This window comes from Chiroxiphia lanceolata, chromosome 27, assembly GCF_009829145.1.
Source record: "Chiroxiphia lanceolata isolate bChiLan1 chromosome 27, bChiLan1.pri, whole genome shotgun sequence".
Lineage (NCBI taxonomy): Eukaryota > Metazoa > Chordata > Aves > Passeriformes > Pipridae > Chiroxiphia > Chiroxiphia lanceolata.
The window spans coordinates 1,563,654-1,588,128 of record NC_045663.1 but is presented as its reverse complement, the minus strand read 5'-3'; the positions used below and the strand labels follow the sequence as shown (position 1 = coordinate 1,588,128).

General features: G+C 46.2%; 1 protein-coding gene across 11 annotated transcripts in view; it reads left to right on the top strand.

Moving 5' to 3' along the window:
- Positions 1–24,202, top strand: part of CRTC1 (CREB regulated transcription coactivator 1) — a 45,820-nt gene extending 21,618 nt beyond the window's left edge. For 4 of the 11 annotated variants that reach the window (XM_032711645.1, XM_032711642.1, XM_032711640.1 and 1 more), the window contains 12 exons: positions 1,215–1,352; positions 2,501–2,562; positions 3,314–3,408; positions 4,619–4,704; positions 5,139–5,182; positions 6,700–6,920; positions 9,635–9,774; positions 10,616–10,867; positions 12,944–13,045; positions 17,666–17,752; positions 19,596–19,776; positions 21,496–22,203. In XM_032711645.1, coding sequence (XP_032567536.1) covers positions 1,215–1,352; positions 2,501–2,562; positions 3,314–3,408; positions 4,619–4,704; positions 5,139–5,182; positions 6,700–6,920; positions 9,635–9,774; positions 10,616–10,867; positions 12,944–13,045; positions 17,666–17,752; positions 19,596–19,776; positions 21,496–21,707 — 1,620 coding nt within the window. In that variant the 3' untranslated portion in view covers positions 21,708–22,203. Of the gene's footprint in view, positions 1–1,214; positions 1,353–2,500; positions 2,563–3,313; positions 3,409–4,618; positions 4,705–5,138; positions 5,183–6,699; positions 6,921–9,634; positions 9,775–10,615; positions 10,868–12,943; positions 13,046–17,665; positions 17,753–19,595; positions 19,777–21,495 lie in introns of all 11 variants that reach the window. The other 7 variants (XM_032711643.1, XM_032711641.1, XM_032711646.1 and 4 more) reach the window with 6 other exon arrangements.
- The last annotated feature ends 273 nt before the right edge of the window (positions 24,203–24,475 follow it).

Sequence of the window (24,475 nt, the reverse complement as noted above, 5' to 3'; positions counted from 1 at the left end):
TTCTGTTAGCACAGGCTGTGCGTGCAGGGAGGGTGAGGAGACCGGCGTTGGCCGAAGAGAAGAAGGGTTCAGAGGAGCAGAAAGGCTCATTAAAAAGTTATTACAAACAAAGCTTTTAAAAATAAATGCAAGGCTTTTTTGGAAAAGAATCGTTTCAACAGCCAAAGCTGACACTTGGAGAAAAAAAAAAAAAAACCAAAAAAAAAAAACCAAAAAAAGAAAAACAAGAAGAGCTGAATGTGGGAGCCAGATGGTTCCATGGCTTGGCAGACAGGACACTGCATTTGCCACGTGCAGCACCTGAATGGAGGAGGAGGAAATTTTGGATTTCCAAACAGATGGTGTTGAGGGACTCAGCAAAGCTGTTCACATTGGCAAGGAGTGGAAAACTGGGGAGGTTTGGTTTTTTTTTTTCCCCCCCAGAGACCCATAAATTGCCGGTGGAGGACGAGCGGAGATCGACCCCTCGGTACTTCCTTTGCTCCCCCCCCCAGGTATATGCAGGGAAAGGCTTTGGAAAATGTGGGAGTTTTCCAGTTTAGCCTGGGAATTCATCTTCCCCTGTCCTTTCTCTGCTATCCTCATCCTCTAAAATATTTGCTGACAGGTCTCCACTGATAAGAGCCCAGGTGGGACCGTCCCACCCCGGGTCCCGGAGGGAGCCGAGAGTCACCTCGGAAATATCAGTCGCCTTGGAAATATCAAACTTTTTCTAGACAGAGGAGGAAGGAAACTGCTTTTCTTTTTCTTTTCATTCTCTCAGTGTCCCCTTAAAATAATTCCCAGAGGGAGGGGTGAAAGGAAGTCCCGAGAGCAGGCGGCGCGTTCGGAATGTCGGACTCGCCGCGCGTCTCCTGCCCGTGGGGTCGGCATGTTCCTTCTGGATGCACCCTGCATGCTGCACCCAGGGCATGTGGACACAGCTGGCAGCTCCCTGCCACCCTCACACGGGGGGTTTTAGGGATATGGAGGCCTGAGAGCTGATCTAGGAGAGGGCAGGTCCAGCATGGTCCCCCTCTGGAAGGACAGCCTTGGGCGTCGCTTCCCAAGGCTGCCGTGAAAACCACGGAGGGGAACGTTGCCGCGATGACACTTGTCCACCTCTTGTGTGAGTGTGATTCCTCAGAACATCACAGCCTTGCACACACCCCGAGTAGGTTCTGGGCAGCCTGTGTGTGGATTTTCCCCTTCCTGACTTGCTGTGTCTCCCTCAGACTCCGTTCCAGTCGTCGGGGTTGGACACGAGCAGGACGACCCGGCACCACGGGCTGGTGGACAGAGTGTACCGGGACAGGAACCGCCTGGGCTCCCCCCACCGCCGGCCCCTCTCCGTGGATAAACATGGAAGACAGATATCCTTTGGGGCAGGACTCCCGACAACAACGCCACTGCTTCCAGTTCCCACAGTTCCCTCCTTCCCCTCCTCACCTGGGCGAGTCCTTCCCGTCCCTGTTGGTGCCACGTCTTCTCCTGAGCTGTGGCCTGGGCTGGAAGTACCTAAAGGGAGCGTTTCCCTTCCCCTGTTTCCTCAGCTCTGAGTGGGGATGATCCTGCACACGGAGCTGAGGGGGATTGGGATCCTTTGCTGGGTTGGTGACAGCCAGCAAGGGCTTCCCTGGGGGCAAATCCTGCCCAATTCTGCAGCCTCCTATGATGGGGTCACTGCCATCGTCTCCCTGGACTCGTGCCAAGCTTCTGGCAGTGTCCCACGTGACATCCTTGTCCCTAAGCTGGAGAGTCATGAATGTGATGGATGGCCCTCTCAGTGGGTAAGGAATTCCCTGGATGGCCACACTCCCAGAGCTGCAGTCGGTGGCTCAGTGGAGACCAGCAGTGGGTGGCTCCCTCAGGGTTTTGGGGTGTTCCATGTCTTTGTTGGTGACATGGGCAGTGGGGTCGAGGGCACCCTCCACAGGTTCACCAGCTCTGTGGCCCCCAACATGAGAAGGACACGGATCATGTATTTCCAACCCAAACCATTCCCTGATTCTCTGAAAAGTCACACCCATCTCAGGGAAACAGAGTTTCCCTTTGGATCCGAGTAAATCCAGCCCAGGATAATTTTTGCAGTTGGTTGTGCATTTGATTGCAGGTTGATTCATCCCCTTGGCATTTGCCCAGTGATGTTTCTTCTTGCCACGTGGGAACGTCAATTAGCTGATTACTCCTGACGGGCTTCAAATGTGCCACCGTCGGGTTGGGTTGATGGGGCTGGAGGGGATGTGGGAATGGGGGAGTGGGGGGGTGGTGGCTGCCCAGGGAGCAGTTGGATCTGCAGGAAAGGAGGACGATTCTCCTGCTGCTCAAACATCCCAACCATCCACGTAATCCTTTGCTTGGAGTGTCCTTTTAAAGTTCCCCTCGGGGCGTCTGCTCGCTTTTCTCCCGCGAGCTCGGTGCCTTCTGATGGGCTAATTGGAATTATTCTTAGGAAAAGATTTCCAGTGGGCCTCCTGCTTCAGTGAGGAAGTGCTGTTGTTCCCCTTAACTCCGGGATCACGTGGACAGCTGTCCCTATGGAACGGTGTATCTGTCCCCTCCGTCGGACACGAGCTGGAGAAGGTTGGTGGCACCTCGGGCGTGTGTTCGGGCTGTTCCCTGACCCTGCAGCACCTCCATGGGCACAGACACCTTCACCATTCCCCCCAGCACGAGCTGGGGTGCCTTTCTCAACCCAGAAGGAAGGGTTTCCTTCTTTCCTTCTTTTCTCATTCTTGTGGATGACCCTCTTTGAAATTAAGGTGTGTCAGCAAGTGTGAGCTTTTCCGGGGTCAGCCTTGATATTCCAAGGCACAGCCTGGACTTGTTGAGTTGTGACTTGTTGCCCTGCATTCACAGCTGAGGGCTGGTTCATCACCAGAGCTGTGTTGCCCATGGACATTCCCATCTCCACAGTGTCCCTGCATCCCAAACCACTCATTTTCCCTCCCTGCCAAACAGGGATGGTTGTTTTTCAAACTGTAACCAAAGTATTTATAAACAGCTTTCTGCTCAGAAAGGGCATTATTTGATCCTGCATGACCTTAACAAAGCTGAGAAAATTCTTTTCTGACGAGGGCAATCAAATTATCCTGTATCCCTCTCAATCCCTTTATTGAAACAATGGCTCTTCAAACTTCAAATTTGTCCTGCAAATTGATTGTTTCACAAAGAAATCCTCCCTGGGATGTGCCATATGTAGATTTTTTCAGTGCAGAGTGTTCAGGTTTTACTGAGTTGGTTGCCTTGATCTGAGAGATTTAAATTCTTTTATTTAGAGCAGCTGGCAATAAAAATATCGTGGGTTTTGCCTTTTTTTTTGTTTTGTTTTCAGGACAAATTCTGATTCTGCCTTGCACCAGAGCACCATGACTCCAGCTCAGCAGGAATCCTTCTCTGGGGGTTCCCAGGACATGCAGCAGAAAAGAGGTAAACAGGGAAAAATGGATACAGGTATTTCTGACATCCAGAGCATTCCCATGATCTCCCAGGGGGGATTGGGAAATGATACAAAACTAAGGGAGAACATTTCCCTGAGCCCCAAATTGTCTTATTCTGACCCTTCTCCCTGGGGAGGAGCGACCTGGGCTGGTGGCACTCTGGTGGTGAGTGCTCCCAGTGCCACCAAAGGCTTGGAGTGACTTCCAGAGCAGCACAGGGATCCCAGGAGTTCACTCAGGGATACAACACCGGGAAGGGAGCAAGGCTTCCTCTCAGTTTTTAATTTACAGCCTGGAGATTCCCCAGGGAACATCCCCTCGGAGGCAGCACTTCCCAACAGCGCTGAGGACGTTCCCAGCTCCAGGCTGGAGCACCACACTTCTGGTGCCCTCTGCTGGGCCTTGAGCCTGCTCCAGCTCAGGGAACACGGCAGCACTTGAGCATCCTAAAGGTCTTTTCCAGCCTTAACAATTCCCTGGTTCTGTGGGAAGCTCTGGAATCCCTGTGGGGAAGTTTAATCCTTCAACGAGCACCCGGAGATGGGCGAACGTGCGACACAAACTCGCTGTGCTGCGGCTCTTCCATGTGCTCCTGGAGCTGGAAAACATGGAAAAATGGCCCTATTACAGAGTATTCCCTAAATATGGGTTTGTGGCTGTCGGTGTGAAGCGTTCCTGTGGATTCATCTCTCCCTCTGGGCTCCTTCTGATGGTTCTTTGTCACCTTGGAGTTGTTTGTTTGAACCAGAAAATGGCCTTGGAATGTGGAGAAGCAGCAGCTTTGTAGGGTTTCTCTCTCCCAGGGGAGATGGATTGGGTTGTTCCCCCCTGGAATTGTCCTCTTGGCTGCCCATTAGATGTCCCAGGTGGAAATCACTCGTGCAGAATGCAAAAACACCAGGTCCCAAATGCTCCCTTCCATTTAGATCCAAATGGAATCCATTTAGATCCGTTTAGATCTTTAGCCTGAGCAGACTAAACTGGAGACCAGAGGTCTTTTAAAGTATTATTTTAAAGCTGATAATGTCTCACTGACTAATTAAACACAATTTTAGTCTCTTCTGCTTCCTGGTATCTTTTATTAACGAGTGTGACTGTTTCAAGTGGTTAAATTTCCAGTCTGAAAATGTCTTCCTGAGAAGCTTCATGTTGTTGATTATTAATTCTCTGATTTCTTTTTTGTTGTTGTCCTGTTTCAGTTTTGTTGCTGACTGTCCCTGGAATGGAGGAAGGTGCCTCAGATGCAGACAAAACCCTCTCCAAGCAAGGCTGGGACACTAAAAAGGTGGGAATTGCACCCTTTGAAATGTAGAAATATTATTTTCTAAACACAGTGAGGTAAATGAATGCTTGAAATGTTGTCACCACTTGAAGAGATTTGAGATTAAATGTTGTGTTTAGAAACAAATCATAAACAACAGACCAGAAAGGCATTTTTAGGTATTTATGTGTGATTGATTTCATCAGGAGAGAATCTTGAAATTTAAGATTTGTTGGGACAATAAAGCAAAAAAAAGGTGATAAATACCTTCTAAGAGATTCACAGAGTTCTTGTGTGGAACAGCTCTCCTAGAAATGTATTAAATTAAACCTTTTGAATTGAAATATATCCTGAACATTCATTTCCAGCAGTATCTTTACCTTTAAAACTCTCTTTTTCTGTGCCTTTAAAACCCTTTTCCTTCTGTGCCTTTAAAAACTCTCTTCCTTCTCTTTTAGACTGGGTCATCCAGACCTAAATCATGTGAAGTTCCAGGAATCAAGTAAGTCCTGAGCAATTTTTTTTTCTTTTTTTTTTTTTTTTTTTTAAGAACACTGAGATCTTCCTGAGAAAAAATATTGTATATTGAATAGTGTATATTGAATAGTGTATATTGAATATTTTATATTGAATAGTGTATATTGAATATTTTATATTGAATAGTATATATTGAATATTATATATTGAATAGTGTATATTGAATATTTTATATCGAATAGTATATATTGAATAGTGTATATTGAATATTATATATTGAATAGTGTATATTGAATATTTTATATCGAATATTATATATTGAATATTTTATATTGAATATTTTATATTGAATATTATATATTGAATAGTGTATATTGAATATTTTATATTGAATATTATATTGAATATTTTATATTGAATAGTATATATTGAATATTTTATATTGAATATTTTATATTGAATATTATATATTGAATAGTGTATATTGAATATTTTATATTGAATATTATATTGAATATTTTATATTGAATAGTATATATTGAATATTTTATATTGAATATTATATATTGAATAGTGTATATTGAATAGTGTATATTGAATATTATATATTGAATATTTGATATTGAATAGTGTATATTGAATATTATATATTGAATATTTGATATTGAATAGTGTATATTAAATAGTGTATATTGAATATTATATATTGAATATTTGATATTGAATAGTGTATATTGAATAGTGTATATTGAATATTATATATTGAATATTTGATATTGAATAGTGTATATTGAATATTATATATTGAATATTTTTATTGAATAGTGTATATTGAATATTATATATTGAATATTATATATTGAATAGTATATATTGAATAGTGTATATTGAATATTTTATATTGAATAGTATATATTGAATAGTGTATATTGAATATTTTATATTGAATATTTTATATTGAATAGTATATATTGAATAGTGTATATTGAATAGTGTATATTGAATATTATATATTCAATAGTATATATTGAATAGTGTATATTGAATAGTGTATATTGAATATTATATATTGAATATTATATATTGAATAGTGTATATTGAATAGTGTATATTGAATAGTGTATATTGAATATTATATATTGAATATTTGATATTGAATAGTGGATATTGAATAGTGTATATTGAATATTATATATTGAATATTTTTATTGAATAGTGCATATTGAATATTATATATTGAATATTTGATATTGAATAGTGTATATTGAATATTTTATATTGAATAGTGTATATTGAATAGTGCATATTGAATATTTGATATTGTATATTGAATATCCCCTTGCCTTGGAGCCCCCTGGAATCCCTCCCCAGCTCCAGCCCCGCTCTGGCCGAGCCCCTTTGCGAGCGGCCCCTTTGTGGCCGTTTGTCCTCCACCATCCAGCCTCGCCTGTGGAATTCTCTGCACAACCCCTCTTGGAGAGCTGGGATTTCAACTGAGACGTGTCTTTTTTCTTTTGTTTTCCCCTCTCTCCCTTACTGCAGCATCTTCCCCTCAGCCGACCAGGAGAACACTACAGCCCTGATTCCTGCCACGCACAACACGGGCGGCTCCCTGCCCGACCTGACCAACATCCACTTCCCTTCCCCGCTCCCCACGCCGCTGGATCCCGAGGAATCCACCTTCCCAGCCCTCAGTAGCTCCAACAGCACCGGGAATCTTGCTGCCAACCTGACTCACTTGGGCATCAGCACTGCCAGCCAGGGTGAGATCATGGCTCCCCCCGGGGGGGGGGGGGAATGTGGCACCCGAATTTTGGGGCTGAAACGGTGGAATTGTCGTCGTAGGATATTCCTGTTTCTTCTGAGAGTTAATTGCACCTCACTGCTGATTGGCTTTTCTTTAGAAGCAGGTTTTATATGTACCAAAAAAAAAGTGAGAAAGCTCACTTTTAGTTATATTTGGTTCTTGGTGCCCAAATCTGCCTTTTTTGGGTTTTTTTGAGGTTCTGTTTTCTTTTCGTTTGTGCATGTGGGGTTTTTTTGTGGTGCTTTTTTTCTTTTGTTTTATTTTTGTTTGTTTTGTTAGGTTCAGGTTTTATTTTGTTCTGGGGTTTTGTTTGAGTTTTTTTGGGTTTTTTTTTTGGGGGGGGGAGTTTTATTTATTTATTTATTCATTCATTCATTCATTTATTTATTCATTTATTCATCCATTTATTTATTCATTTATTTATTCATTTATTTATTCATTTATTTATTTATTAATATATAAAGCAAGAGTTTAATATATTAGTTTTAATATATAATACAAGAGTTCCTCTCTTGTATTTAATTGCACTGAACCCCAGCAACCCCTGTCTGATGGGAACATCCTCAGCAGCCCTTTCACTTCCCTTCCTTTAAAATGGCATTTTTTAAACCTTGAGGATTCTCTTGGGGAGAGAACATTGTTTGCTTCCTCTGGAGTGAAATTTTCTCCTCTGGGCAGGCAGGAATAATGTGGAGCCTTTCCAAGGTGTGCTGGTTTTTGTGAGCCTGAACTGCTTTAAGTTCTGAAAACATCCTGAATATTCAAGGCTTTGGAAAATAACTCCCAAGTGAACCTGAGTTGTGTTTGTTGGGGTTTTTTAGGACTTTTGGCAAGATGGATAATTTGATTTTTAAAAACCCCACAAACAAACATTATTTGCCGTGTTGGCAATGCAGAATATTCACAGTGATGGTCATTTCAGGACTTGTTAACTTTACAGGCAGACAGCCTAAACACCACTTTATTGATTATTATTTTTGAAATCATTTCACTGGGAGTATTGGTTTATACTCCCAATAATTGTGAAGAGGGTTGAATTTTTTTTATTGTCAGTGACAGTTGCAGGCTGTTGATTCCTAGAATAGAAATGAGGCATTGTATCCAAAAATACAAGTTGATTTCCTGTGCTGGGCAGGATTCCCTTTCCCACTTGACAGCCCTCTCCTATGCTGGGAAAAGGAAATTATTGTAATCAGGTTAATGACTGAGCAGGTAAGTTTGAGAATGAAGCAAGGAGGGGGTTTAACCATTTGAGGGCAGAGTGGCTCAGTGGATTTCAGCATCCTTGAGCAAGTTTTTTGGTCTCAAAAGTGGCTGTTTCGGGGATGGGCCGTCACTCCAGCAGAAATCAGGAATTATTTCTGACTCTGATAGGCCAGAGTCACTAAATTTTTTGCTGTACCCACATTTAGCAAAGTAAATGGTCCAAAACCCAACTGGTAAGTCTGCAATTGCTTTGAAAAGACATAACAAATTAAAGATATTCCTGCTTCTCTTTGGAGCCCATCCCACAGCTCGGTCGCCGCCGTGCTCAGCGTTCCGTGCTTTTTGAACTGATTTGTCCAAACTTCCCTTGCTGCTCTTAAGCAGGAAACCTCAGTGAGGCCTTTTTGAACCCTGTGCCCTGCCCAGGCACATCCTGAGCAGCCCTGGCAGAAGGTGGGGCAGCGAACACTCGTGGTGTCCCTCAGACCTGCCCCTTTGTGCCACCCCGAGGGGTTGGTTCGGGCACGTTCCGGGAGGTGATGTTGGGGTTTGCAAACACAGCCTCCCACTTGGAGCCACTCTTGCCTGCTGGCTCCTTGGCAGCCCGGACTTCCTGGCTCCCTGGCATCCTGCCTGGAAGCCTGGAACCTTTGCCAAGTGCCTGGGAGCTCTCGGGCTCTCCGTGAATCCCTCCTTTCTGGCAGCTCCGGGAGGAGCAGCTCGCTCACCCCACTGTCCTGGAATCACTTCCCAGGGTGACTCGTTGCTCTGGGCTGAGGCAGAAAATACAGGAGGTTTCTAAACTTCCAGATTTTTGTCTTGATTTGAACAAAATTGGGATATTTCAGTGTTTTGTCCCTACAGTTCAGTTGTTTGTGGCTCTTGGGAGTGTGATGGATATTTCCTGCACCGTGCCATTAGAAATGGAGCTCTTCCTGCATAACCAGTTTTTCTTCTGCTTTTTCCATTAAAGAGGTGTTTGCTTTTATAATATCTCAAGTGCCCTCTGATTAGGGTGGCTCCATGATCTGTGGTGTCATTCCCAGAGCCTGAACAAACAGAGCAGAACCTGCTTTTCCCGGGCCCGGGGTGTGTGAGGAGAATCCCTGCGGAGCCTGGAAGCGCCGAGGCCGCTCTGCCTCTTCCTCTTCCAAGTCATCTGTGCACGAACCTGTGCCTGGCTTCGGTCCAGGATAAACCACAGGGATCTTCCTCTCATCCTGACGCTCTGGAGCCCGAGCAAATTAATTACAAATCACCCAACGAGCTCCGGGGCCCATCGACCGGGGCGCGTCCAGCGCTTTGTGTGGAGTGCGCTCAGGCCGTTTGTTGGTCACTCAGGCCGTTTGTTGGTCACTCAGGCCGCTTGTTGGTCACTCAGGCCATCACTGAGGTGATTACCTGTGGTGCAATATCAGTGAAGTGTGGCTGTGTTCCTGTTCAAGCCAGTGTGCTCATTCCCAGCAGGAATGACGACGACGCCGGCCCCTTCCCAGCAGCACCGCCCGCCCACCGTGAGCCCCCTGTCCTTGGGCGCGGACTCCAGGCGACCACAGTCCCAGCAAATGTCCCCCACGCTCTCCCCTCTGTCCCCCATCACTCAGGTAGGACCTCGTGGCAGGATTGGAATTGGTTTCCTCCCAGATCCCTTGTTTTGCTCTGCACAGCCTCAAGCTGACAGAGAGGGGGGGGTTAGGTGGGATAGCGGGGAAAAATTCCCGACTGGGAGGGTGGGGAGGCCCTGGCACAGGTTGGGCAGAGAAGCTGTGACTGCTCCATCCCTGGAAGTGTCCAAGGCCAGGTTGGATGGGGTTTGGAGCAACCTGGGCTAGTGGAAGGTGTCCCTGCCCACGGAATTCCATGACCTTTAACATCCCTTCCCACCCAAACCATTCTGAGATTCCATGAGTTTCATGTCTCTTGTTCTGTAATTTCCTTCTTTAAAAGTGTTCCTTAATTCAGAGCCTTAAAAAGGGAGATTTTCCTTTCTCTTTTCTAGGACTGTGGTAAAAACCACCTGTTGGGACACTTTTCAATGTTGTCCCAGAGTCAGCTGTGAAATTTGAAAGACATTTCCCCAATTCATGAGAAAACCTCGATTAACTTTTTAAAGATTTCCTGAGTGTGTCTCTGTGACTGCCCACAGTGATTTCTGAGCTCAAGGTTCAACTGGGCTTTTAAAGGGTCTGTTTATTGTACACTGGGGGTGATACTGAGTCTTTTGAATTGTAGAATTACAGGATGGTTTGGGTTGGAAAAGACCTTAAAGCTCATCCAGTTTCACCCCCTGCCATGGGCAGGGACACCTCCCCCTAGACCAGGTCCTTGCCTGTTCCTGAACTGTGAAAAGCACAGTTTTTAAAATGCAAAATGAGGTTGTTTTGATTCTCTGAGTGTGAAGGGGAATTCCCTCCAGCGTGGCTGATCCTCCTCCTCCTTTCCCAGGCCGTGGCTATGGATGCATTGTCCCTGGAGCAGCAGCTTCCCCCCTACCCCTTTTTCACCCAGACGAGTTCCCAGCAGCAGCAGCAGCCACCAGTGGCCAGTTCCCTGCCCCAGAACCCCCCGATCCTGCCGAGCTCGGGGCTGCAGAGGGGCCCTCAGCTCCCCCCTCTCTCCGTCACGGTACCTTCCACCATCCCACAGTCGCCTCCGGGGAGCCAGAGCCAGCCCTCCATGGGGATAGACATCAACTCGGTAAGTTTGGGAGCAGCTTGCCTTGGGAAAAGCCTGCAGGGAGCAGTGCAGGGGCAGGGATCAGCCTGGACAGCTCAGATCATCCTGAGCCCGTGATAAACATCATTTCAGGCAGGGTTTGAACTGCACGTGGAGTGGAAATTCCTGGAGGGAAATTTGGGTTCAACGTGCTCTCAGGGTGGCCATTTGTCCCTTACAATTCCAGGAGAGTATCCAATTCTAATCCAATTCTAATTTGGGTTAGAACATCTTAAATACATCAGCCTTTATTTTACACCTGGCTGGGCTGTTGCTGTGGGGGATTTTCAGGGTGTTCAAGGTACCCCCAACACACTGTGGGACAGGCTTGAGAGAAAAAACCTGCCAACAAGCATTTTCCAATCAAATGAACGTTTGGGAAATGTTATTCCAAAAGTTATCAAGAACCAGGTGTTTTCACAGAACCCTTTTATTTTAAGGAATTTTAGGGCACCCCTTATTACCTTCCAGAATGGGATTTGTGCCCAGAAGACATGGAGTGTGTCTGGACATACATTTATGGGCAGATCCCTTTTCTTGCTCATTTTCCCATGGGCTCTTAGGAAATGTTCTGTCTGTCTCAGCAGCTGAAAATCCCAAATGCAGAGCCAGGATCAGGGAGGGAGGGATGTCCCAGCTCCTCCTGCTCCTTCTGCCCCGTGTAGGATCCTGGTTGTCCGACCTGTGGTGTCCTGGCAGCGCTGCAGTGACAGGAATTGGTTGGAGAAGGAGAAGAGATCATTGTTTATTGATCTCTCACTCGGTTGTGGGTTTCCTTTGGGGGTGAAATTTTTGACAGTTGGTGCTGATAAATCCTTTTTGAGAGCAGCTGCTTCCCTTTCAGGACTGGAAGGGGAAGAGGGAAGGACAATCCAGCAGTGGAAAGGATTCCCACTCAAAATATGTCCCGGTGTTTTGGTTCTAATCCTCATGTAGTACCAGTACAGCCAGTTCTGATTTCATCCTTTGCTTTCTGTGTTGCTTTCCTCATCCTAAACCTCTTTATGACCTTAACTTTTAGGGTGCTGTGCTTATATCTTTTAAAGCAACCGAAATAATTCCCAAGTAAACAGATTTAAAGGCAGTTTACCAAAAAGCTGAGCTGTCACAGCCCCACTGGCAACTTCTACCCAGCTTTTGTAAAGCAGAATTGAAATTCCTTTGTAGTTTGGGTGGCTGCTTGCAGTCTGCAAGTGGCAGTGCAGAACAGAAAGATATTTTCTAGAGATTTACAGAATTTGGTGTCAGAACCATTGGAAGTACAGTGTCTTCCCACACTGCAAAGCAGCTGATTAAATTTACTGAATTGCAGGTTTTCCTCAACCATCTCTAATTTGTGAGGAAGTAGAGTGAGCAGAGAGCTGTGCTACTGTTGATGTTAATTAGTACAGCATTATTTAAATGCCCTTAATGTTATTAATTTGTTCAAATCCAGGGTTTTCATGATGGAAAAGAAGGTAAATCTTTGAAAACACGTCTCAGTGCAAAAGTCACTAAAATAAAGCTGCAAAACGCAGGGGCAATTCCCAGCCAGTGTCCTGGGGTGCAGTGGAGTTTTGGGGGATCCCACCCTGCAGGGTGACACCCCAGGTGTGTCAAACAGATTTGTCACCTGCCCCCCAATCCTCAGAACCCCCCCCAGGCTCCTCAGTTTGGGGCAGAGCAGGATCCCAGAGCAGGGTGAGCACACATGTGGGCACGGCAGTGCAACTGAAGAATAAATGACATTCTTTTTGAATTATTCCCAGCTTTCGAGACTTCTTTGCCCTAAATCCTTGGCTGACCTGATTTTTTTATGTATTTTTTTTTTAATTGAGCATAACTGAGCCCAGGGAGGAAATATCCCCCAGTTGTGCTTGCCCACAGCTCAGACAGCCCCTGCCACGCTGTCCCCTGAGCTCTCCCCCTTTTTGGGGCGTTACCCACGGTAATCCTGCCTTCCTCCACAGCCCAGACTGCTGAAGAGGATGGTTTCTCCCCCTCTGGGTTTGCCAGGAGTGTGTGATTTTTTGCAGGCCTCCCTCAGTGCCTCGCTGTTTAACTCTGTGTCCTTTGTAGGCCTCACTCCAGCAGTACCGCAGTAATGCTGGATCCCCAGCCAACCAGTCTCCCACCTCTCCTGTCTCCAATCAAGGCTTCTCTCCTGGCAGCTCCCCTCAAGTAAGGGACTCTGTGCTTCCACAGGCCTTGCTTTGTGTGTGTTTTAGCCCAGTCTCTCCATCACTGCCCCGTGGTTGTCTCGCTGTGACTCCGTGTGCTCCTCATGCATCTCCGACGTCTCATCCCGGCTGCACTTCCATTCAGGGCCAGAGTTTTTCAATAGCTGCTGAATTGCCTTTTTTTTTATGGGACAAAGCTGCTGCTTGAAGGACTGGTCTGTGGGGTTTTCGGGGGTGTTCCATGGGCAGAACCTCCAGGGAGAATCCTTTCAATTCCCAGGATCGCGGGGGGAGCTGATGGGTCAGGTTGGGAGGGCAGAGGGGAACTCCAGTGCCTCCTGGGGCACTAAATATCCCTGGTGTGGCCAAATCTGTTTGCAGCAGGACCTTTTTAAATGTGGGAACACACCCTGTGAAGGAAATGCTCCCCAAATAAACAGCTGTACCTTGTGGCTGGCAAGGAATGGGTTACCACTCTCTCCCTTGCCTGCCAGCTGGTTTTCCTTCCTCTGTGTGTATCTGCTCACAGATCCACGTGTCCTGTATGGAAGTCATAGCTTGGGGGTGTGTGTGAGCCTCTGAAGGGGGATTTTTACCTGCCAGCAGCAAGAAGTTAAAAACAAGCAGGGTTTGGGGGTGCCCCAGTGTAAGAAAGTGCATTTTTCAATACTGGTGCTGCTGGAATAGCTGCCCTGCAGAACCCCACCTGCAGAAACAAGGTGCAGGGAGTTCTTCCAGAGCACCCCAGGAGTCTGAAAATACATTTTCTGTCCCATCATTTGACGTTGAAGGCTGTAAGGAGGATCCTTTCTGAGTGAGTGTTGCCCCTTCGTGGTTCCAAAGCAGAAACTCCCTCTCTCGTGAGCCAGGCTCAGGTCACTGGTAAGCTCAGACCTAGAGCTCAGTGTCAGGACTGACTGGATTTCCTTAAGCCTGGCTTAATTGCTTCTTAGCCTTCTCTCTTCTTCTGCTTCTGTGAGTTCTGCTGTGTCCTGTGTGTGGCTCCAAACCCCACATTTAACCCGTGGGGCAGAGCTGCTGCCACTGCTGCTGCAAACTCTCCCATGGGCAGCACATCCAATTTGGATTTTTAGGTTGATTTTCTTTCCCCCTTGACATCTCCATAACTCTGTCTTGGTTTAGTGCACAGATTTGTTGCCTCTGGTCAGTGCAAAGTGCAGCAAGTGGGGCACACACTGGGCTGTAATTTTTCCTGCTGGGGCTGTTTTATCCTATAAAATCTTCCTTAGGTTTTGCTCTTTTCAAGTGAGACACCACAACTCTGAGAGCAGGGAAGGGGATTTATTGATACTCTAGTATTGGCCTCTTAAATACCCACAGAATATTTTCTTTTTCCTAAATTAAAACCCAGATGGCTTTGCTGTCTCCAGCAATGACCCCAAAGCTGCTGCTGGTGGTGGTCAGAAATATTTAAATGTGGAGAGAAGCAACAGGGGAAGAGAAACCAGTTTGGAGGGAAGATTGGGGCTGGTTGTGGTGATGGGGGCAGCTCCCAGGTACCAGGATCCTTTAACCTGCCCAGAGGGAAGGCAGAACCCTTCCAGCAGGAGAATATTCCCATTGTGGAAGAGCTGGTCTTCCTTCCAGTGAGTATCTCCTCACACATCCACGTGTCCCGTGTGGAAGTCACAGTTTGGGGATCCTCTGAAGGGGGATTTTTTACCTGCCAGCAGCAGGAAATTAAACCCAAGCTGGGTTTGGGGGGTGCCCCAGTGTAAGGGAATGAGAGCAGGAGTGGGATGAAGTGGGTGCTCCTCTTTCTCCCAGGAATTTTGGGGTCCACCCTTCCGGTGTTACGAGGGGCATCCTTTAAACCCCGAAACCCGGGTTTTGCTTCGGATCGCACCCGGTTCGTTCACCAGAGCTTCTCCTTCATCTTCCCACCTCTCCAAATCCTTTGCTCCCATGTTCCAGCCGTGTGTGTGTGTGTGTGTGTGTGTGTGTGTGTGTGTGTGTGTGTGTGTGTCCAGCCAGGGATTGGAAAGCTCTGCCTGCAGCCCCAGCTCTGTGTTTGCATGGCTTCCCATCCCTTACGCCTCGGTTCCTCCTCCTCCTCTGCCCTCCCCTCACCCCCAACATCCTGCTCCTGCTCCCAAACCCGCCTGCTTTAGTGCCTCTGACCTGGAGAACGTGGTAGGTATTTTTGGAATGGATCATTCCAGCCAGGGGGGCTGGTTTTTCCTTGCAGTCCCCACGGCATTAACCCCGGGAGATCCCCTGCTGGCAGAGCCCTCGGCCCAGCGTTCCCGCTGCTCGCGAGACGTTCTTCCCGGAGTTGTTGATAAGTTATTCCAAGGCTCTGAAGTGTTGAAGCAATGACATTTCCAGCGGGTTTCCCTTGGGAATTCCGGTGCTTGCAGCTGTAGAAACCGAGCACACTTCACACGAGGAGCAAATCCAGTGTTTTGTTAGGAGTTACTGACCCGGACTTGCACAAACACGTCCTTGCTCTCCTGTTGATTGTTTTTCACGTTCCCCGAAGTTTTTTTAGGATGGGAACGGTGCTGAGTGAAACACAAAGGTTTTAGGGTTTGCCCTGCACTTCTGGAAAGCTCCTGGGAAATGAAAGGACAGGGGTTTAAAGGGAAAAAAAAGCCTCGATCCTCTTCGGAGCTCTGGGATAGCAGCTGGATTTCTGGTGCTGCTTTTGCTTCACGTCGAGCCGGTGACATCCCAAAGTTCAGATTTGTCCTTAGAGGTGATTATAACCCAGAGGTTGGATCTGATGATCTCAGAGGCCTTTTCCCACCTCATTGATTCCACAGGGCTGGTGCTGTTCCTGCCACTCCATCGCAGAGTTCTGGTCCTGATCCACTCTCCTGAGTGAGCTCTGGGTTCTGACCCCAGGTTTTTCAGGAGTAACAGATGGGGCAGGTTGGATAATATGGAATTGGGATAGTTGATCCAGGCGTGACAGGGCAGCAAATAAGGTGTTTCAGTGGTTAAAACCCCCAAATTTTTCTTGAAATAAATTGATTTAAGTGGTGCTTTGCTTTTTCTCTTATCAGCTCTAATGTGGCTCTTGTGGTTGTTTGATCTCTTCCGGTGTTTGATCCCTTCTGGTGTTTGATCCCTTTGGATGTTTGATCCCTTCAGGTGTTTGTTCCCATCGTGCTCAGGTTTTTAAGGAGGAAATTTGTAGCCTTCTGCTTTTAACATGTAAATGAAATAAACCAGCAGTTGAATTTCTACCTCACGACTGAGACAATCTCTCCATGCAAATTATCTTTAACAGACATTCTCCTTGCCTATAAATGGATTTTTTTTTCCAGGTGGAATATCAGAGTTTGTAAGTTTTAAAGAAGTGATTTCTGACTTCTTTTCTATCTGGCATTTTTTGGGGGGACAGTATTCCATAGTATTAAATCACTGTCCTCACCTTCTCGGTCACCTTTCAAACAACTGGTAAATTCTTGGACACTTTTAGAACAATTTATGAATTCTTGGTCACCCTTAGAATATTTTATGAATTTTTGGTCACCTTTTGGACACTTTTAGAACAATTGATGAATTCTTGGACACTTTTAGAACAATTTATGAATTCTTGATCCCCCTTAGAATCATTGATGAATCCTTGATCACCTTTAGAGCAACTGATAAATTCTTGGTCACCTTTAGAATAATTGATGAATTCTTGGTCACCTTTAATTGATGAATTCTTGGTCACCTTTAAAACAATTTATGAATTTTGGTCACTTTTAGAACAATTTATGAATTTTGGTCACTTTTAGAACAATTTATGAATTTTGGTCACTTCTAGAACAATCGATTAATTCTTGGTCACCTTTAATTGATGAATTCTTGGTCACCTTTAAAACAATTGATGAATTTTGGTCACTTTTAGAACAATTGATGAATTTTGGTCACCTTTAGAACAACTGATGAATTCTTGGACACTTTTAGAACACTTGATGAATTCTCGGTCACCCTTAAAATAATGTATGAATTCTTGGTCACCTTTAATTGATGAATTCTTGGTCACTTTTAATTGCTGAATTCTTGGTCACCTTTAGAACAATTGATGAATTCTTGGTCACCTTTAATTGATGAATCCTTGGTCACCTTTAGAACAATTGATGAATTCTTGGTCACCTTTAATTGATGAATCCTTGGTCACCTTTAGAACAATTGATAAGTGATGGAGAGTTATGCTAAACCCTTGTGGTGCCGGAGGAGACAGTGACTTTAGCAAGGCTGAGGAATTCCTCCTGGAATTCTTGCCCATCCCACGCTTCCCTGGGCTTCCTCCTCACCTCTCCTGCTCCTGTAAAATGACTTTAAACCCCAACTCTTGTCCTTGCAGAGCCAGCCCCAGCCCAGCCCCACCTGGGCTCTCTTCGATGCCCCCAGTGTGGCGTTTCTCCCCCGACCCCCCAAACTCCCCAAAATCCGAACCCCCCGAGTTGATTTTGTGCCTCCCCGTGTGTGTGTGTCCGTAACCCCCGAGTTCTCCGTGTCGTCCCTGCTCGGGGAGGAGCTGCTGGGGTTCCCTGCCCGTGCCAGGGGATTCCTGCTGCTCCCTGGCTGTCCTGGAGCTCCGCTGGTGCCGGAGGAGCCGGGGGGGGGGTTTGCGCCATAAAGCCTCTTGTTTTGTTTTCAGCATTCTTCCATGCTGGGCAGTGTTTTTGGGGACTCCTATTATGAGCAGCAGATGACAGCTAGGCAGGCTAATGCCCTCTCCCACCAGGTGAGCAAATTCATCTCGGCCCCAGCGGCCTCTTCCACCTTCAAATTAAGATCAATTAATTCCTAATTATTCTGTGTCGCAGCACGTTCTGTCCACGTAGAGTTTTCCCTCTGTTCTTTTTAGTTTCTGGCACTCAGGAGTTTCTTTTCTTGTTTTGTTTGGTTTCCCCCCCCCCTGCATCCTTTTCCTCCCCCTCGCCCCTCGTAGCTGCAGGTGGTTGTAAAGTTGTTCCTCCAACCTTTGCGTTGAAAAGGAATGAAAATCAATTAAAACAATTAAAATTGCGAACATTTAAAAGTAAAACCGATAAAAATCGACTTTTCAAAGGAAAAATAGTGATAGGAAATTTTTTTTAAAAAAAATCCATTTTAGAAAAGAAAAAGTGAAAAGAAATGTTAAAACGATGAGAATTTTTAAAAAGGAAAAATAATGAAATTTTTTTAAAAAAATCCATTTTAAAAAAGAAAAAGTGAAGAGAAATTCTGAAACTATGAAAATTTTTAGAAAGGAAAAATAATGAAATTATTTAAAAAAAAAATCTGTGTTTAAAAAGAAAAAGTGAAAAGAAATTTTAAAACTATGAGAATTTTTAGGAAGGAAAAATAATGAAATTATTTTAAAAAAAAAAATCTGTGTTTAAAAAGAAAAAGTGAAAAGAAATTTTAAAACTATGAGAATTTTTAGGAAGGAAAAATAATGAAATTATTTTAAAAAAAAAAATCTGTGTTTAAAAAGAAAAAGTGAAAAGAAATTTTAAAACTATGAGAATTTTTAGAAAGGAAAAATAATGAAATTTAAAAAAAAAAATTTGTCATAAGAAAAAGAGTGAAAAGAAATTTTGAAAATAATAAAAAGTTTTAAAAAGGAAAAATAATGAAAGGAAAATTTTTTTTAAAAAATCCGTTTTAAAAAAGAAAAAGAGTGAAAAGAAATTTTGAAAAGAATAAAAAGTTTTAAAAAGGAAAAATAATGAAATCCGAAAGAGGAAAAAAAGAACGGAAAGTAAATTTGAAAATAACGAAACTAAATTTGAAAAGGGCAAAAAAAAATTACATCTTTTAAGTAGTGAAAATAATTTTTGAAAAATCTGGAATGCCGAAAATTTATGAACAAAATGAAAATATAAACGTAATGAAAATATAAACGTAATGAAAATATAAACGTAATGAAAATATAAACGTAATGAAAATATAAACGTAATGAAAATATAAACGTAATGAAAATATAAACGTAATGAAAATATAAACGTAATGAAAATAGAAACATAATGAAAATAGAAACATAATGCAAAATTAAAATAATGAAAAGCCCTGTTTGAAGCTGCCCATCTCTGACCGTAGCTGCAGTTGGGGAAGGGTTCACTTGCAGATGGGAACAAGACTGACTCCTGAATTTGCAAATAACCCCCTCCTGGGGCCCAAAAATTGCTCTTGGTTTGGCCAACCGGAGCATGGATTGAGTAAATTATGGAATAATTAACCTGGGATGTGTTCCCAGAGGGAATGCTGGTGGGCAGAGCCCTCAGGCAGAGCGTGGAATTCCATTTATTTTCCATCGAAAGCTCCCTTTTGTTTCGTTCTTCCAACATCCACCGCCCCGGTTTGATTTTTCCCATCCCTCATCCCCCCCCTCCTCCGAATTGGGCAGGAAACATTCCGGAAAGCTCCGTGCAAACAGCCCCTCTTTTGAGCAAGGGAAGCTAAAGATGAATTTGTTTGCCTGTCTCTCTCTCTCTCTCTCTCTGTCTCTCACGTCACGTCCCGTCCTCGAGCCTTGTCGAGTTGTTTGGCCGCAATTCCCGAGGGCCGGGAGTGACAATTCCCTTTGTGCCCTTGGTGTGCAGCTGGAGCAGTTCAACATGATCGAGAACGCCATCAGCTCCAACAGCCTCTACAGCCCCTGCTCCACCCTCAACTACTCCCAGGCTGCCATGATGGGACTGACGGGCAGCCACGGCAGCCTCCAGGACTCGCAGCAGCTCAACTACTCCAGCCACGGGAACATCCCCAACATCATCCTGACAGGTACAGCTCGGCTGGGAATGTGGGAATGGCATCCTGCCGGAGCCAGGGGGGAGGGAGGGGATGGTCCCGCTCTGCTCCGGGCTGGAGCGGCCTCACCTCGAGTCCTGAGGGCTCTTTGGACTCCACGAGGGTCTAAAGCTGCTGGAGGATTCCAGAGGAGGGACAGGGAGCTGGGGAAGGGGTTGGGGAGCAGCTGAGGGCACTGAGCTGGTTCAGCTGGAGCTGAGGGGAGACTCCTGGGGGGCTGTGGCTTCTCCTGAGGGGCAGCTCTGAGCTCTGCTCTCTGTGAGCAGGGACAGGACCCAGGGAATGGCCTGGAGCTGTGCCAGGGGGATTTGGGATGGATCTCAGGGAAAGGTTCTTCCCCCAGAGGGTGGTTGGCACTGCCCAGGCTCCCCAGGGCAGTGGGCACGGCCCCAAGGCTGCCAGAGCTCCAGGAGGGTTTGGACAATGCTCTGAGGGACAGGGTGGGATTGTTGGGGTGTCTGTGCAGGGCCAGGAACTGGACTGGATGATCCTTGAGGGTCCCTTCCAGCTCAGGGCATTCCATGATTCCATGATCCAGGTTTCCTTCAGCGCAGAGATCACCTGTCCCATGGGCAGAGTGAAGAGGGAACGTGGGACAGGCTCAGGTCAGAGTGTCACATATGGTGGCCAATCTGGTCACAGTTGGATTTTGGAAACAATCCCTGCACAGGGACACAGAGACAACTGTTGGCTCAGTCCGTGCTGCAGGCAGGCATTGCTCTTTGGAATCATGGGAATTAAGGTTGTTCCTCCTAAACCCGAGGGAGAGAAAAGAGACACCAGACATAGAGGCAGGAATTTTGCTTTGTGTTTGGTCATTCTGATGGTTTGGGGAAGCTGTGAGGAACCTGTAATTCATCCAGTTGGGAAGGAGGGTGGATGCCCCTCGTGTGATCAGGATGGTCCTTTGTGTGATGAGGATGTTCCTTGTGGGATGAGGATGTCCCTGGTGTGATGAGGATGTCCCTCATATGATGAGATTGTCCCTGGTGTGATGAGGATGCTCCTGGTGTGATGAGATTGTCCCTGGTGTGATGAGGATGCTCCTGGTGTGATGAGGATGGTCCTGGTGTGATGAGATTGTCCCTCGTGGGAGAAGGATGCTCCTCATGTGAGGAGGATGTCCCTCGTGGGAGAAGGATGCTCCTCATGTGAGGAGGATGTCCCTCGTGGGAGGAGGATGCTCCTCATGTGAGGAGGATGTCCCTCGTGGGAGGAGGATGCTCCTCATGTGAGGAGGATGTCCCTCGTGGGAGGAGGATGCTCCTCATGTGAGGAGGATGTCCCTCGTGGGAGGAGGATGCTCCTCATGTGAGGAGGATGTCCCTCGTGGGAGGAGAATGTCCCTCCTGTCATGAGGATGTTCCTTGTGGGATGAGGATGTTCCTGGTGTGATGAGGATGTCCCTCCTGTCATGAGGATGTCCCTCATGTGAGAAGGATGTCCCTGGTGTGATGAGAATGTCCCTCATGTGATGAGGATGCTCCTTGTGGAATGAGGATGTCCCTCCTATCATGAGGATGTCCCTGGTGGGATGAGGATGTCCCTGGTGTGATGAGTGTATTCTCCATCTGAGCTTCAGCCTTAGCTCAGTCAATAACTCCAGAGCTTTGGAGCTGTTTATGTCTTGCCTGCCTGGTGGGTGTGTGTTTGGGAAGCCCTGCTGACACATCTCCCTTCTCCTCCCCGCAGTGACAGGAGAATCTCCCCCCAGCCTATCAAAAGAACTGACCAGCTCTCTGGCGGGCGTGGGGGACGTCAGCTTCGACACGGATTCCCAGTTCCCCCTGGACGAACTCAAAATTGACCCCTTGACCTTGGATGGACTGCACATGCTCAACGACCCCGACATGGTCCTCACCGACCCCGCCACAGAGGACACGTTCCGGATGGACCGGCTGTGAGGGGACCGGGGCCACCGGGGCCGCCCCGCGCGTCCCCCCCCCCGGCCCCCCAGTCGCGCTTGTCGTCCCGAGCTTGCCGCGCTGCAGCCCCCCCGCCCCGCCCGGCGTCCCCCCCGCGCTGCCGGTCACCAGTAAGGAGTTTCCATCAGCCTTTCCCTCCCTTTTTCCCCTCCTTCCTCCCCCCCCCCCCGAAAAAGCTCCAGCGTGACGTTGTCGGTGTCTCCTTTGCACTAAGGGAAGGGGCTGAGGAAGGTCGAGAGGTTTCCGGCGCGAACACCTTGATTTTTTTGGCTGCTGGTTGAGGCGGGGAGGGGACGCCCCGTGTGTGCCCCCTGCCCTGTCCCCTCCAGCAGCACCCCTGGCGTTGTGACTCTGCTTTGTGACACCTCCTTTGAAGGCTGAAAGACTCCTTCCTTCCCCCCCCCCGTGCTGTGTTTGTCCCCAGGTGTGTCCCCACCCTGGTGTCCCCTTCCCTCCTCAAAGCAGAGCAGCCAAAACCCCCCAAAAAATCCACCATAAACACTATTTTCCCAGCTTTTTTTTTTTGTTTGTTTGTTTTTAATTTTTTTTTCTAGTTTTCTTGTTTTTTTAAAATATATATGTAATATATATATATTTCTATATATGTCTACATATATAGAGAGCATTTCTGAGCACACAAAAAAGTACTATAATTCATTACTTGATTAGCACGGAGGAAGGATCAGAGCATTTTAAAGCAGCTAAAAAAAGAAAAAAAAAATATAGAGGAGACTAACCTGCATAATTCTAATTTTACTCTGTGAGAGAGATTCCTGGGCAACAGGAAGGGCATTCCCATAGCAATGCCAGGCTTGTTAGAATCATGATGACTTATTTTTTATTTTTTATTCATTACTTATTCTGTTACTTATTTATGATTCTTTTGTCGTTGTCGTTGTTCTTTTTTTTTTTATTATTATTATTATTATTTAAATATTTGGATATTAGAAAAGTAGCTAAACTACATACAGCCAATTGAAGCACTCTACATACTACTTGTACAGTCCATCTTTTTGTGGTTTTATTCCAGAAATATATTATATATATTATATATATAGGTATTTTTAAAACTAACTGGAATTTTAAACAGGTGTTGAGCAGAAATAAGGAAGCTTAAGGCAAGTTTAGATGTTTTCCTTTGAAAAAACAGGCAAAATAGGGTGGCAGGAACTTAGATATTCCTTCTTTCACCCCAGGGGAAAAAATCTCTTGCTCCACAGTGACCAGGATTGAATCCTCCAAAAGGCTGAGATTCTGTTCAATTCAGTGGATAATTGACTATTTCTGGTAGTCCTTGTGAATATTCTGTGCTGCAGCATTAAAAAATCCCACCCAAACCCCCCCTTTGCCAGGGAATTGGTGGTTTCACTCACATGTCATGGCTGGATCGATGGTGATTCCCAGATTTCTGCTCTTGGGTCTCATAAAAAAGTGAATTTCAGGATTTCTTGGGGGCTGCTGGTCCCTGGTGGGGCACGGAGGGACCGTCCTCGTTCCCCTGGGATCTGCCCGGGGACAGGATCTCCCAGCACCTCTTCAGGAGTCAGGAATTCACGGGGAATTAACATTAGTTTGAGTCTCATCAGCAAATTAAACCCACAACCCCCCCGGGGGTGGAGAGGGAAGCACTTCCAGGTGGGAGGGGCCGAGCAACCACGTGGATTTTGTCACCTGTCCCCTCAGCAAAGCCCCATCTCCATTCCCAGTTCAGCCCAGTTGGAGTTGGTTGATCCCCAGCTGCTCTTCCCTCTCCTTCCACATCACCCGGATTTGCTTTTTGCCTGAAAACCCCTCCCTTTCTCAGCTCTTTCAGGCAACAACCCTCAAGCAAAAAAAAAAACAACCCAACCCCTCAAGCAAAAAAAACCTCAACCCCTCAAGCAAAAAAACCCCCTCAGCACTTCCCCCCATCCCAGGAAGGTTTTTCCATGTTTCCAGTGAGGGAGGAGCCGGGCTGCTCGCGAGGAGTTACCCCTCGATTAACGAGTTACCCTGCAATTAAGGAGTTCTAACTGCTCCACGGGAGTTACTCTGCTCCTAATGAGTTATACTAGGTTTCTGTGTGCTTCCAGAAATCCGTGGGCTGCCATCCCGAGATTCCTGCCGACCCTGCGGAGCGGGATCGTGGTGGGAGATCTCTCTAATCCCGGTGTGTTCGCTCACGTTTTGTGCCATTTGTTGACCATTTGCACTAAAAATGTGTTGGTTTTTTTTTTTTTTTTTTTTTTCTCCTTTGATCTCTTGGGTTTTCTCCTGTCTTTTTTTTTTTTTTTTCCCTCCCTCCCTCCCTCCCTCCCTCCCTCCCTCCAGAGGTTTTTCCCTCAAATCTCCCGAAAACGTTTTGGGTTTTTTTGGGGGGGGCAGGATTTAAGCCCGGTTAGTCCGTGTCGACTCTTGCTGGCTGCTCCTTTCAGATGGCTAATGCTTTTCCAGTTTAAGGAGGAGATAAAAGGCAGCTCATCCTGAAAAAAAAACCCCACAAAAACCAGGAGGAGGGATTTGGGCACAAAGGTGACTCGGAGCCCTTTGCTGAAGGTGCTGGAAACGCTTCCCGCCGCTCCCGTAGCTCCGGGGGGGGGATCTCTGTGTCGCTCTCCCTTTGGAATGGCTCTTGTGCATGTGTAATTCCTTGTCTGTGATCTATTTTTTTAAAGCCAGAGTCACTTCAGAGTGTGAAGCATCCGAGCAGGAGCTGAGATTCCTCGCAGGGGGAGCCGTGGATCCCACGCTCCTTCCCCGGTTTTTTA